At 49.6% G+C, this 14,435-nt stretch overlaps 1 protein-coding gene across 3 annotated transcripts in view; it reads right to left on the reverse strand.

The window, feature by feature from the left end:
• Positions 1-3,416: 3,416 nt before the first annotated feature.
• The window catches only part of SSBP3 (single stranded DNA binding protein 3), a 55,265-nt gene continuing 44,246 nt past the window's right edge, over positions 3,417-14,435 (reverse strand). Inside the window, exons 6-18 of one of the 3 annotated variants that reach the window (XM_027649074.1) lie at positions 13,669-13,749; positions 12,861-12,920; positions 10,867-10,933; positions 10,682-10,758; positions 7,701-7,765; positions 7,545-7,593; positions 7,253-7,288; positions 6,995-7,049; positions 6,482-6,552; positions 5,652-5,730; positions 5,387-5,415; positions 5,109-5,210; positions 3,417-4,542 (exon numbers count right to left, since the gene is read on the reverse strand). In XM_027649074.1, the coding sequence (XP_027504875.1) occupies positions 4,513-4,542; positions 5,109-5,210; positions 5,387-5,415; positions 5,652-5,730; positions 6,482-6,552; positions 6,995-7,049; positions 7,253-7,288; positions 7,545-7,593; positions 7,701-7,765; positions 10,682-10,758; positions 10,867-10,933; positions 12,861-12,920; positions 13,669-13,749 (801 nt within the window). In that variant the 3' untranslated portion in view covers positions 3,417-4,512. The remainder of the gene's footprint in view (positions 4,543-5,108; positions 5,211-5,386; positions 5,416-5,651; positions 5,731-6,481; positions 6,553-6,994; positions 7,050-7,252; positions 7,289-7,544; positions 7,594-7,700; positions 7,766-10,681; positions 10,759-10,866; positions 10,934-12,860; positions 12,921-13,668; positions 13,750-14,435) is intronic. The other 2 variants (XM_027649075.1, XM_027649076.1) reach the window with 2 other exon arrangements.

The following is a 14,435-nucleotide window of genomic DNA, read 5'->3' on the forward strand; positions in this document are numbered from 1 at the left end:
ACAGGGGAAGAGCTGTGGGAAAACAAGGCTTCAGAGGTTTTGTGAGGCATCAGGAAGCTGCTGGAGGTGAGGGGATCACACACAAGCATGGAGGCCGTGTCCCTGGTTTGCTCAGGGCAGAGCTGGTCTCACCCGAGGCCAGGGCGAAGCAGTGTTGCTGGAAAGAGCAGCTGATCCTCGTGTAGGGTTTGCTCCTCTGAGGTCCTGCAGGGGAGCTCAAGGGGGGCAGTGTGGGGCTTCCAGCTTGGCACCTGGCACGGATGCTCAGGTTTATCTGTTGTGGTCCATGGACCAGGCAGCCCCTACCACATGTCCGTGGTATCCCTGAGCGTGCTGAGCATGGTTCGGCTCTCCCAGTTCCTCCAGCATGACCTGCTGGAATCGGCCCAGCTGAGGGAGGTGGGACTGGGAGTCCAACAATGGGTCACAGAGCCTCATCTGAGTTGGCATCAATAAGTTATAAAGGCTCGTCAGCAGACAAATGGTGTTACCTCAGCATGGACCAAGGGCCAGGCATTAACTTTTGATGAACGGCAGCCAGGGAAGCAGAACATGCAAGAACTGGGTGGCAGGAGCCCGAGACAAGGACCTGGCAGAGCCTGGCTGCCCAGAGCAGAGCTCTGCAGCCACCGCCCCCAGCCTGGGGATGATGCAAACAGTGCCATCCCAGCTCCACCACTCCACACTCTCTTCCTCTGAACCACTCCCGGTGCAAAATCCAGCTCCATGGAGCACACTCATCATACCAGCAAGTACACCCCGTGCTCAGCCTGGAGCCCCTGGCTGTTCAGATCCTCCTCCTGCATTTAATTTAATGAAAACTAATGGGGAAGACAATTATCCCTGAGGTTGGGCCCAGGAGACGTTTAGAGGAGGGAACTTGGCAGTTTCATGGCGATATTTAATAAAATTAGCCTGTAACCCTTAAGAACCAGTGGGAAGGACTTTTCTATGCCCTGCAATAAAAACAGGCAGTAGTGCAGGAGCCTGGTGCTTAGGGCAGCTGAGCAGGGCCTGGATGGGCAGTGCAGGCAGGGATGGATGGCCCCAGGGAGCTGGGAGGGCAGGATTTCTTCATCGGCATCAACTTAACCCTTGGGGGTTGCTTGACTCCAAGTGATGGACAATGCTCACACTCTACTTCCTGCAAAGCACAGGGGACGTGATTGCCTGGACCATAATCCATGCTGGGACACGGCTGCGGACCCTGTACATGGACATCTGTGGCATTAACCTGGAAGCAAACCTGCACAGGTAGCAAAGGGTGCAAACACACCCCTCTGCTCAGCCACACCATTAATGACATGCTGATGGGCTCTGCAGGCTGTCATTTCTCTGGCTGGTTCCCAAACCCAGCAGCCATCCAAAGCATTGTCCCCTCAGCCTTCTGCTCCACAAGCATCCATGACCGAACATGACTGCACAGTGCTCACTGCTGGAATTGCAGCAGTGATGTGACTGTGGGTGCTGGTGCCAGGTGGGAGCATTCCCCAGGACAGGTAGAGCTCCAGGATGGCTCACAGCCCCCTGAGCCCACAGTTCCCCAAGCCCACAGTTCCCTGAGTCTACAGCCCACGCTTGAACATTCCTGCAAGGAGCAAGAGCTGCACACTCGCAGCCAACCATGTCCTGCCTGAACTAGTCAAAGGCAGAGAACAAGTCTCAGACAGAAGCTCCCGGGAGCGTTTCAGGCACCCAGCAGTTGCAACCACCCACGTAAAGGCCTAAAAAGTCTCAATCTCTCCCCCAGCAGCCTCTGATGCTGCTCGTTAGGGAACCAGGTCAGCCTCGCCTGCACTTCTCCACCCCCAGCAGCTCCTTCAGAGCCTCGAGCTGAGTTTGATCCTGCAATGGTGCACACCCCCACTCAGCACTGCAGCCAGCCCTTGCCCAAGGAGGGCAGACCCCATTGCAAGCAGACCCCATTGCAAGCCCAATACATACATATATATATATATATTTGAAGCTAACACTCGAGTCTTCCTCTCCCTTGCTTACCTCCCAGCAGTGCAGGACTCCAGCAACAGGAGGTGACTGGACCCAGCTCCTCTCCCAGGGAGCTGCTGCATGGGATTGCCTCCATTGCCACACTGGCACTTTGTCTCCTCTAATGAGGAAAGCCTGGGGTTCAGTGTACAAAAAAAATATTCCCCTTTTAGCTTCTGAAAGTCCCCCTCTGCCTGCAGCATGGTGGGCTGGGTGCAGGGAGGCCAAGAGTCCAGCGAGCAAATGCTCAGTCCAGTCCAGACAACACCAACCATTTTTCTAGGCTAAAAGCTAAATTTTCAAAATGCTTAAAAAAAAAAATAACCCAAGAAACAAGCGGGCATTGTTAAACCAAACCTCTCCCAGCCCCCCAGGTCCTGCACCGCAGCCAAATCCCTTTGGGATCCCTTCTGGGGCCAACTTCCAGCCCCCTCCCTCAGCTCTGCATCACCTCTGCTCCCGCATCCCAAACCTGGGGTTTGGTCCTTGATAAAGGTTGGAAAAAATACCCAACTCCCGCCCTGGGTCTGCCAGCAAACACCAGGAACAAACAGCAGAGCACTGAAATCAAATGTTTATGTTGATATTTATTACAGCATGGGGAGGGGGGGAGAAGGGGGGAGAACCGTTTCATTCAAAAAACCATCCGATACCAATGAAGACAATAATTTAGCTATTCATTTTAAAATACATTAAAACTGGTCCTTTCATTTCCTCACGTCAGAAAAAAAAAAAAAGAGGAAAAAAAAGGAAAAAAAAAAACCCAAACCTGAATAAGATGTGAAGCAGAAAAGGGGAGCCCCTGGGTTTTGCTGACGCAAGAAATCTGTGTTTGGTTATTACCTGGAAAATATTAACCTGACTGTAACTATGAGACTGACTCCCTCAGAACCCCCATCCCACCCGCCCCTCCCTCCCCACCAACTCTCTACAGGTAAAGCACAATGAAAATGCCTAGGAAAAAGAAGGCAAACATTAAAAAAAAAGAAACTCATATTACACACTAAAAAAAAAAGAAGTTTTGTCATCTCATGTCTTGCAGTCAGAATAATAAAAACAAGCCAAATGTCCCCCAAAAACATTTCAATGAAGGGGTGCGGAAAAAAGACATCCCTTTAATAAAACATTATCAACAAATATCGTACACAAACTACAATGTATAATAATTATTTTTTTTTTCCCCTCTCGGTAATTTTCGAACCAGACTACAAGGTAAGAAAAAACACTGAAACAAGATACAATGCTTTCAATAATCCGCACAAAGGTCAAATCCAAGGGAGAGAATATTTTACAGAATATGATATACATGGAGCAGAAATGGGAGCTGCAGAAAAACAAAGACCAAACTACAGGGTAGTGTCATGTACAGAGATCCCAACCCGCCGCCTTGGCTCATCCCTTCCTCTCCCACCAGAAGGAAGGGCCTTCGATGCTTGCCATTAATTTTTATTTTCTTATTACAGAGCGAGCCTACAGAATAGCAAGGTTACATTTTAACAACAAGAATTCCTTAAAAAATATCTCCATCCAGTTCCAAATCATAGATAAGTGAAATCCTGACAAGAGCACATCTCTAAAGAAAAGACCCCCCCCCCCAAAATACCCCTAAAGCAAATAAAACCCCCAGAAAATCCCAAAGTTAGCTGGAGATCACAGTTTCAAAGTCCCAGGTCAGAGTAACTCTTTCTTTCGGTGGATTAAAAAAAAAATATTTAAAAAATCAATTTTTGCAGTGAACCAGCTGAAGGATTCTGGGGAAAGGAGGGACAAGAGATTTCTTCTTGTACTCAGAGAGGGGGGGAAAGACTAACACAGTGCATGCCACAGTCACAGAGAGCAAGATCACGATTCATTCGAGGATGTGATCCTAGAAGGGGGTCACCTGCGTTAACAAGTTTATAACGAGGTGGTGGAGTCTCTTCCCCAAAGCAGATCTTGTTAACTGGAGGAGGAAGCGTTGTGCTGCAAACAAACAAAAAAACCCCCCAAAAAATAGAAGGGAAAAAACCCCCCAAAACCAAAAAAAAAAAAGAAAAAAAAAAAGAAAAAGAAAAACAGGCCTTCTGAACGAAAACCACCATTGTAAACTGTCCAGTTTATTTAAAAAAATGACTACAACAGAGACAACATGATTTCATATCTAGACTAGCTTCCTGGTGTCGCACGGCACAAACATACAACAGGTTCGGTTTCTGTCTTTATTTAAAAGAACAAAGCAAAGAGATCGGAGTTGGGTGCTAGAGGCTTCCGTTTGTTTCCAAAAAGAAGTGTCATGTACATATATAAACCCTTCTGCACAAAGAAGGGTCTTGTCATGTCTTGAAATATTTTAAGTTTTGTCCTTCATGTTTTATGGAATAAAAAGTTCAGCCTTTTTATTGCATGAAACTAAACCTGGGGTTTTGGCCCCCGCCACGCGTGTCCCTGCCCATACACCTAGATTCTTCTTCTTCTTGCATAATTCGTTGAGATCCTCCGAACGGCAGCTGACTCTCTTGATCCTGGAGAGGAGGAGGGGGAGGGAAATCACACACTCATCGTCATGCTGGGGGAATACTGGAAGAGAGACAGAGCCAGGGTGAGAAACCAGGCAGATCAGATCCCCGGCCACTGAAGGGGGATGCAAAAGGAGGCTGATGACAACTACACGGCAACCTAATTGGATCTAATAAACCAGGAGGAGAGGATATGCTGGAGACTCAAATTTATCAGGGCATAATGTGCGCTGTAACTTGCTTTTCCGGGAAGAAAATCAGCAGAACAGTATGGGGTGAGATGCAATTTAAAACAAGTAATTAACATGCACACGTGTATATGCTGCTAATAGAGGAAGAAGTGGAGGGATGTCTGTAGCCACCCACGGAGCCTCAACTTGGCCAGGTCAGCACAGCTGGCTGCATCTGCACCAGCTCCTCTCCATTCTGCAGATCCTCTCCCCTCCATCAGTACACACTCATCCCACCAAGAACCCCAAGCTTCCACCCACTAGCATATTTCTTCCTGCCCAATTTTCTGTCCCAGAGCAGCTCACACATAGAATAATCCAGGTCCAAAAGGTGCCCACTACCAAGACCACTCTCCCCAGGGACTGTCCCCCCATCCCCAGGCAGGCACTCACTCACATTGTCATTTTGGAAGGAATGGAGAAAGTTGCCTCCCAGCTCCCCGTCGTCTCTTGGAGTGCCCGGGGGATTGCTAATGCCACTTATGTTGTTTGGAGAATTCTGTGAGAGATGAGAGGGGAGGTGGTGAGCAGGTCCCCATGTCCCATGAAACACCATGGGGGCAGGACTGCCCACCCCAGTCACATTTCCCAACATGTCTCCATCCCTCAGGGTCACACTGGTACCCCAGTGCTGGGAAAAGGGGAGCCCACACACCCACCCTGCAACCCACTTACTTTTGGAAGTCCATCTATGTCTCCTGACCCTGCACAGAGGGGAGAGAAAGGACAAGAGCCTCACTGAGCATGCAGCCATGGCCTCGTGCCCCCCGCTCAGCTGCCCCCACACCCACTTCTGATTTCCAGCTCTGCTTTGAGCCACTGGTGTGAACTGTGGGTTGACCCTGGGACGGGAGCAGGCACTGGGATGCTCAGTCAGTGTCCCCAGGGAGTGAAGGCCCATTGTGGCTCCCTGAGCCACAGCCCCCTGCCCGCTGCTCACCTAACGATCCATTCATGTGATGGGGCTCCATGCCGCCCATGCCGCCCATGGGGCCGTCAGAGCCGGGGCCCATCGGGAACTGAGGAACAAAAAGGTGACAAAACCAAAATCAGTCACAAAACTACCCCAAATATCTGCCACGGTGGCTCCTTGGGGAACATTCTCACCCCCCCAAGACATCCCTCATGGAATGGGACACATCATGGAATCACAGAATTGTTAACGTTGGAAAAGACCTTTGAGATCACAAAGTCCCAGCTGTCAACCCAGCACAATCACTAAACCATGTCCTCAGTGCCATATCCACATTTCCTGAACACTTCCAGGAATGGTGACTCCACGACTGCCCTGGGCAGCACGTTCCAGTGCTTGACACCCCCTTCCATGAAAAAATTTTCCTAATATCCAGCCTAGACCTCCCCTGTGCAACTTGGGGCCGTATCACGCCCTGAGGCTGTGAGGCCTCAGGGGTCTTGTGGATTCACCTATAAAATTTGGCTGAGTGGCAGACCCAGAGCCATGGCAACACAGAAGGCTCCATCCAACCAGCATCTAATGAGATTTAAGGCTGCCTGCATCCTACAAACCCCAGCACCTCTCTGGGCACACAGCTGCCACCACCTCGGCCGGAGCAGCAGGACCGCTGCTCTCTTAATAAGCATAAAAAATTAACAAAGTTGCCCAAGAGTTAATCGCTTTTTGATGGTTTGTTTTATTTCTGTTTTGTAACAAATGGCTGAAATCAATTAAACTGCTTTACTCTCAACTGATGAAGTTAATTATGATTTGTTATGGTATCTGATATGTAAATTATTAGAAAGCAGACTTACATTCGATCGACTGCCTGCGGGCGGTACTGGATTAATCATTGTGTAGATGTTGTCACTTGAATTTGTTGAATCTGTGGAACAGTGAAGCCCAGTAAGTCGGGTGATTAATTCATTTCTTAATTAAAACAAACTCATGCCACTTGAACTCATTCTTTTGTATTTTATCACCTAAAATTCCCTCTAACTACCACCATTTTCTGGCTAATTTGTATTTAATGAAGATCCACAAAGTTTTTAATTACAGAAATTCAACTGTGAAAAATAATTCAGCTCCTGGCTGGGAAGTGTGGGGAGGTAATTCCTCACCTTCCTGAGCCCCCCAGCTACCAGATTCATAGGGGGATGTAGGAAATGCCATCCCAAAGCCAAGCAGCCCATGCCACTCACTCCCCAGAAAGTCAAAATCTGTTGTTTGCCTGTGGGCACAGCCCAAGGGATGGGGGTCTCCTGGTAGGGGAAAGGGCAGAGCCTGAAGGGCTGGCCTGGGAGAAGGGGGTCTTGGAGGGCTCATACCTGCAGGACTGGGCATGATGGGTGTCCCTGGGGGACCACCACCACCGGGCGGACCCTGCAGAGAGACAAAGCAGGCATCAGATGTGCAAATATGAGCATTGCCCACCTCTCCACATTTTCAACCACCAGCTGGACCTCACACCCCCAAAGCCAGCCTGGTCACTTCCCACAGCACCAATTGCATCTCAAACCGTATGAACTCCTATAACATCTCTGCACCCCAATGACAGGATGAACAGATGGAGCAGGAGGACTCACCACGTATGTACCAGGCGATGAAGAAGAGTATGGAATCTGTAGGGAGAAGAGAGTCAAGTTCAGCCATGGGGTGCACAGGGGCTCCCACAGGCTGGCTCCCAGCAGGACACAGCTGAGAGCCCCCACTGCCGTCTCAGCCCGGCCAGGATGGGAGTCCCAGGGCCCAGCAGTCTAAGCAAGAGGCTGGGAACTTCCTCTCATTAGCAGGATTCAGCTAACAGGGAATGGCCCCATTTTGCAGGAAACTTCCCAACCAACCCTGCTCTTGTTCCAAGGACTGTGGGATACTCACTGAGTTAGCACTGCTGGGGTTCGGCCACGGTCTACCAGCACCCGGCCCCCTGGGGTCAAAATTAAACAAGAAAAAAATGAATGTTGTCTTTTAATCTGTACAGTCCTGCAGTCCTGAGTCAGCAGTCAAACATCCTGGTGCGGGGGTTTGCCTTACATGTTAATTCCAGGCATGCCAGGGCCTAGGGAGTTGGGTGGAGGTCTCATGCCGCTGCCGTAGTTCTGCAACAATAACCAAGGGTCAGTCTATTGCAATGGGAAGGGACACCAGACAAGAGAAGGGAAAAAATCCCCAATAAACAAACAAAAAACCAAGCAGGTCTGTTTGCAAAAATGAGATTAATAAAAAAATATATTAATGATGATGAATGTAGAGGCAGTTGGTATATATATTTATATACTGGTATATATTTATAAAAAACCAGGCAGCTCAATGTGGATGGGCGCCAGGCTGAGCCCTGAAGTTCCCCCTCCCTGCTCCCTGAGGCCACATGGCTGAAGGGAAAACAACCTCCTCCCAACTCTGGGAGACAAATCCACTCCCAGCCCCTGGTGCCAACAATAGCCTTTTAGATTTGTCCTTTTGTGCAGGAGAAAACAGGGGCAGGAGGAGAAAAGAAGGGCAGGAGGAGAAAAGGCACCACTTGGAAGGTTCCTGCTGCATTTTAAGGATGAGGAAAGGCTGCATGAGCTTCCCCTGCAATGGAGCATCCCCTGCTCTCAGGATGACGACTGGAGCAGTGAAAACCAAGCCAAGCTTGTTTTCCTGGTGCTCTCAAGCTCTCTGCTCTATCCCCTGGAGTGGGTCTGAAGCCGTGGGGAGCAGGCAAGGGCAGGCAGCCCCTTGAGGCTCCTCTCCTGGCTTATTCCACCCTGGCTTAGCCTCCATCTGGGACTGTGAGCCTCAGATCTGCATCCCCCATCTCCTAAAACCAGCTCTAGTACAAAGCCAAGCCCAGGGCAGCGAAGGAAGAGGAATCCCTCGAATGCCGCGCTCCATTTGGTCTCAGCTTTGCTCCCTGTGCCCTCCAGGCGACGTGCAGCCAGTGCAGCCAGATTTAGGTCGCGCTGGCGCTCTTCCCCTTCCACCTCCCTCCCTGTACTGAATCTTTTTGGGCTGTATTTCTGCCATTTAGAGAAAAGACTGCTACAGCAGAAGGAGTGATGGCTGGCCACTTCCCCTTCCACAGCCCCTCAGAGTGCTCCAAGCTGGATTTTAAGTACAGTACTTCAGTGCTGTCAATTTTTCACTGGATTTATGGATACATCAGAACACGGTGCTCTGCTGAGGGCATCACCAAAGTTTGTTTTGAAGAGGAAGAAAAGGGTTTTCCTCAAACAAATTACCGGCAAGTCCTTAATTGATTGAAATTTCATCCATTTACACTGAATAGCAGCATCAAACCCCTTGTTTAAAAAAAAGAAAAAGGGCTCAGCGTTTTTAATTGGAGCTGAAAGGCTGGAAAACGAAGCCAGCTGAAAGATACTCAGGGAGGGTGGGGAGGGAACGCAGCTGTGCTGAGCGACCTGGATGTCGGGCTCTGGCAAGACACCACCAAAACCCAGGGAGCTACAAATCCTCTTCGTAGAGGCGCTGGCAACCCCCGTCCTGGCTTCTGCAGAGATACAACTGGGACTATTAAAGGGAAAAAGGCAGCAGCAACCAGCTGAAAGGGATGATTCATCACTGGTGTGTAATAAGGAGCTGCTGTCAGGACGCCGGGATGTCCTGGCTGGATGCTCTGCAGCCCTCTGGAATAATTTGGGGAGTATTTAGGAATGTCCTGATGCAAAGCTTAAAGAAAAACAAGCCTTGAGCATGCAAGGTGTGAGGGGCTGCTAGGCAAGGGCTGGTATTTTTGGTGGCTGCCTGTGCAGGCGTCAATTCCTGGATGTCTGGGGGAAGGCAGCGCCCGTGGGTGCCAGATTGGGAAGCCCAGCGCTTCTCCAGGGAAAGGCTGCCTCTTAAAAAACCTCTCCCTAATGTACGTACACAGGGAATGGTGGAGTCAAAAATAAAGCTCTGAACATTTCACAACTCCTGCCGGCTCCCGGAGCCGCCGCCATCCCACGCGGCGCTCACAGCGCCCTCGCCGCTTCCAAGTTTCTCGGCGAGCTTTGGAAGTGGGAAGCGAGCAACCTCCCCCGGGCAAGCCGCCGCCGCTCGCCTTGGCGCAGGCCACGCTGGCGAATGCCGGGGGTTTTTTGGGTGCAATCCTTCAGGGAAAGGAGGACTTTAAGCACAGCAGCAGTGCTATTGGAGGGCTTGTCCATGAAATGATGCTCGTGCAGGTTTTTTATCCCCTGCCCTAGGATGGATCTGGGTGTCCATGGAGGCGGCCAAGCATCCCTGAGCAGCAGCATCAGGTTGGTGTTAAAGAGATGACACAACTCTCTCTTTACACAACATTCACTTATCTCAACAGTCTCTGGGGGAAAAACAAAACAAAACTCCAGCGCACCCGCCCGCCTCTTGACAGACTCTGATCCTCGCGCTACAAACTCCACGTAGGCGACAATGCAGAGAGGATAAACCTCCAACCAAAATATGGTAATCTGGTTTTGAAGTCTTGTAGAAGGAACAAACAGGAGTGAGTCAACAATAAGCCACTCCGCAAAGCGAATCAACAGAATGACAGCATATATTAACCCAGATCTGCTTAATTTCAAGGGTATACTCCCCTTTCCTGAAACAGAGAGCTCAAGCAGGCAGCAGGAGGGGCAAGCGGAGGGGAACCTCACAGGGGAAAGCCTTATTCCCTTGCTAAAGGGATCTTTGCCATTTCTTTTTATTTATTTATTTTAAATGCAAGCCTCCTTTCCCTTTCCTGCTGTTAGGGTCGTAACTATTTCCCAGGCAGGCAGTGTAATGCACTCAAAGACTGCTCCGGCACAGAGCTAAGTGCCATCCCCTCTGACAGAAGGGCAGGAGGGAGGCTGCAATACCCTTAATGAGCTCTGAAGACCTCACTCATGTTAAAAGGAGGGATTTCCAGATGCAAGACTAATGTAAAATGCATTAACACTAATGTGGGGACAGGGCGTGGGGGGGGGGGGTAACTCCCAGCCCTCTGAGCCCCAGGAGGTTGTTCCAATGGTGTGCAGTGTTTGTATGATGCTCTCTGGAGCTGGGCTTACCTGTGGACCGGGACCCATGGGGCCCATCCCTCGTGGAGGATTCATCCTTTGCATGGGGCCGCCCATGTTGGGGTGCCCTGTTGGGAGCAAAAGTAGGGGTGTTACACGGCACTGCAGCCACTTTAGGTCCCAAAGTGACAGCTGAGGAGAAACGTTGATGTTCACCCCTCCTCTGCTGGGTTTACCTTGCTGTCGTGTGGGATCCATTGAATTGGGCAGCAATGGCTGTGTACCGGGAACGGCACCTGGGGGCTGTGAAAACAAGGCAGGAAGGTTAAAAAAAAGAGTAAATCCTGCATCCTGCTGCATCCTACACCCCACTTTTACAGCCTCCAGATGTTTGCCTCCCTCATCCTTTCGCAAACACCCTCTAAAACCCAAACAAGGCGCCAGAGTTTTCCCCTCCCCGCAGGCCACGCACTGTCAGGCTGTCATATTTTAGGGCAGTGGGGGAAAGCCTGAGGCTGAGCAGGGCAGAGGTGTGAAACCCAGCAGGGAAAGGTGACCAGTGGGATGGCAACCTGGTACTACACAGCAACAGGGCCAAACAGGTCACAGTGATTCCATGGGCTGTGGAGGGGAGATGCTCCACATGCAGCAGAGCAGCAGGGGAGGGACCCCTCCCCACACAGGCAGAGGGGAAGGCAGATGCTCCCCCTCCCCAAACCCATGCTCTGCTTGGGCAACACTGCTATTTAAAGTTCAAAGGCTGCTCTGAACAGATAAAGGGGAAGAAAAACGCAGATATCATCTGCCTAGGGGAAGCAAACTGTAAACAGTTTTGCTACAGTGCTGCCTTTTATTTGGATGCCGACACCGAGGATCCCACTGCTGGAGCACAGCACGAGTATTGGGTTCACTTGGTTGCACCAAAGCAGAATCTGCCCAATCTCAAGTTTTTTGCAGCCTGGAAGCTGGCAGCAGGAGGAAGATAAACTAGAGGGGTTGTAGAGGTGGATATTTACACTTCTGCTGCCTGACCTTCCTGCCTGCCTATTTATTCCTCTTGTCCCTCAGGATGTGACCACAACCTTGCCGAGCTCTGTGTAGGTACAAACATGTGCTTTATATGTGGTGTTTGGGGGAAAAAATGAAATCCTTCTAATTAACTTCACCCACTCCTGGATGCTTGATCCTTCTGTGGGAGCAGTCTCCCCAGACTAGTCCCCTGCCTCTCCTGCCTGCCCAGCTCACTGTGTTCACCTCCAGCAGAGCTTGGGATGAGCCCTAGACCACAGCAGGACGGGGTCCTGTTAAAACTGACCCATGATGAGGTGCAGTCAGTTAATACCTCGCTAAAACAGCCACCAGTGCCCTGGGAGGGAGGCTCAGCCCCCACTGTGTTTTTCTCAGCCACATCTCAAGCTGTCTTACCACCATTTAGCAAGTTCCAGCTATTCAAGTCTCAAATCCAGCAAGCACAAACACAGAGCAAGCTGCTACATCCTATTTCCTGACTATCCTGCTCTTTCTGCTAATTACATCTATACAAAAATAGCACTGATAGCCAAAAAATAAGCTCCCAATTTTTGCACAGTCACCTCTGCTGCTCAAGGGAATTGCAGGTTTCTTTGAATTTCCCTTTAGTGACAAATAACCTCTGGCTTGGTCATTACTCTATGGATCTGCATGGCATCGTTGGGAAGGACATGAATTCCTCAACCAAAGCCACGCACACATGCAGGGCAGGGCGTGGGGTGGAAGCCTCCATCCGTAAGGCCAGAAACAAACTGCCCTCATTTAAGCTGGGATAAGAGGATAAACTCTGCCCAAAAAATTCAGCATTGACCTGCCCCGCTTGACCCCGCCGCTGATCTAAGCGCTCGGTTAGCCCAGCAGCAGGATTATCTCCATCACTTTAATTTTCTGCGATTGCAGGGAAAATCCAGCCGGGCAGCAAGCACATGGCATGGCACAACCCTGCTGGAAACATCACAGATAGAAAGTGGCACATTCCCCACCGTTGTTTCCACCCTGGACATGCCTGAACCTCAAAACAACATTAAAATATAATAGTTAAGTGACACTAGATGGTCTGGCACCGAGGAAACAGAGGATGCCCAAGGGAGGTGATGCTTGCCACCCAATCCCAAGGAGCATCTCCAGAACACCTGGCCACTGTCTCCCTCCCCAAATAACAGCAATCTCTAGGAAATGTGGAATCCTGGGAGCACAGTACCTGGTTGCCCATCCTGATGGGGGGCCGGGGACCTCCGGCGTAGCGCGGTGACATGAACGGCTGCGGGGACACAAAAGGGGGTCAGGGCTGAGCTGTGGGGAGGCAGCACGCTCCCCACGCACGCTGGTTAGCCTGCACACAGTTTTTGGTATTTCTGATTTTTTTTTTCTGGAGACATCCTTTTTAAAAAAGTTACGTTTCAAAAGAAAAAAAAAAAAAGAAAGGTGTCTGGAGTCCGTTTTCTTAAACATTTTCTCTGTAGATTTATTGTTTGAGAGCGTTTGACATCGGCAATACTAGGTGAGGCTGTTAAAATTAGTGCATGGGAAACCCTGATGTTAGACACTGTTCAAGTTTAAATATATAGAGATATATTAAAAAAAGTGGCAAATAAGCACATACAGACACGCACACACAAAAAACCCCGGTGCTAAGTACTGAAGAAAAAAAAAAAAAAGAAGAAAGGCTTAATGTTACTTTTTGTACAACTGCTGCTACTAACAGATTAAAAACCCACATCAAGCTAAATTTTTCAGGCTACCTTGGGAAGGTAAAAGAGTCTGATACCCACTATTGACTTCTCAGTCCATTGACAACTGCATATCCAAAAAAAAAAAAAAGAAAAAAAAGAAAAAAAAAAAGAAAAAAAAAGGGAAAAAACCAACATTTTGCTTTGGAGCTGGGGTGCCCGGGGGGATGCTCCCCGGGGAGCGGGTACCGCTGCCCAGCATGCTTAGAGAGGGGAAAAAAAGAAGTAAATCGAGCGCACGTCCCGGTTCACAGCCCTACCCATCGCTAGTGTCTTTACCTGACTGTGGGGTCCCATCATGCTGTTAGGATTGTGGGGTGGAGGCTGTGCGTGTGGCGAGGGCTGTGACCCAGGCGGTCCCTGTGAGGTCAGACAGTAGAAGGAGGTTATAGATTAGCACATGAAAGCGCAGAAAGAGCTAAAAAAAGGATTCACGGGTGGACCTGTTTAGTTGGGGAGTCAGTTCTCCCAGTTTTAATTTTTTTTTTTTCCTTTTTTTCCCTCTTTTTAATTGAGTTTCTATTCATTTGTAGCTGAACAATGAATAATGAGATATGCAAAAAAATATATATATTCAAAATCAGAACATCTGTCAAAATACAGTGGCCACACTGAGGGTAAATGGTCCAGTGGTTCAACCAAGTCTGCAATGATAAACACACAGGGAAACACTTTGCAGGGGCGTGCAACGAGGAAAAAAATATGCAGGAGAGGACCAGAGAGGTTGGGGGAAGTACAAAAAACACCCCCAAACCAAAAAAGAAAAAATATTTTTTCCTCTCTCATCCTAAAGGTTGTAAACACCTCTGGGTTTATGTTTTGACCATGGTTCACTGGAGGTGCTGGAGCAAGCGCAGAGAACAAGGAGCATGTCCCAGCTCACGCATGGGCAGCGTTTGGCCGGCACAACCGGGGCTGCACCGCCACACTGAAGGGATGCAACATCCTTCCTTGAGGTGGATTCCCTAAGGATGCGAGTAAAATGGCTTGCCAGCAAAGAAAGGATGTCTAGGGGAAAAAAGGAGAGATTAGTTGGTGCAGGTTTA

Source organism: Corapipo altera, unplaced genomic scaffold, assembly GCF_003945725.1.
Source record: "Corapipo altera isolate COAL_440 unplaced genomic scaffold, ASM394572v1 112, whole genome shotgun sequence".
Lineage (NCBI taxonomy): Eukaryota > Metazoa > Chordata > Aves > Passeriformes > Pipridae > Corapipo > Corapipo altera.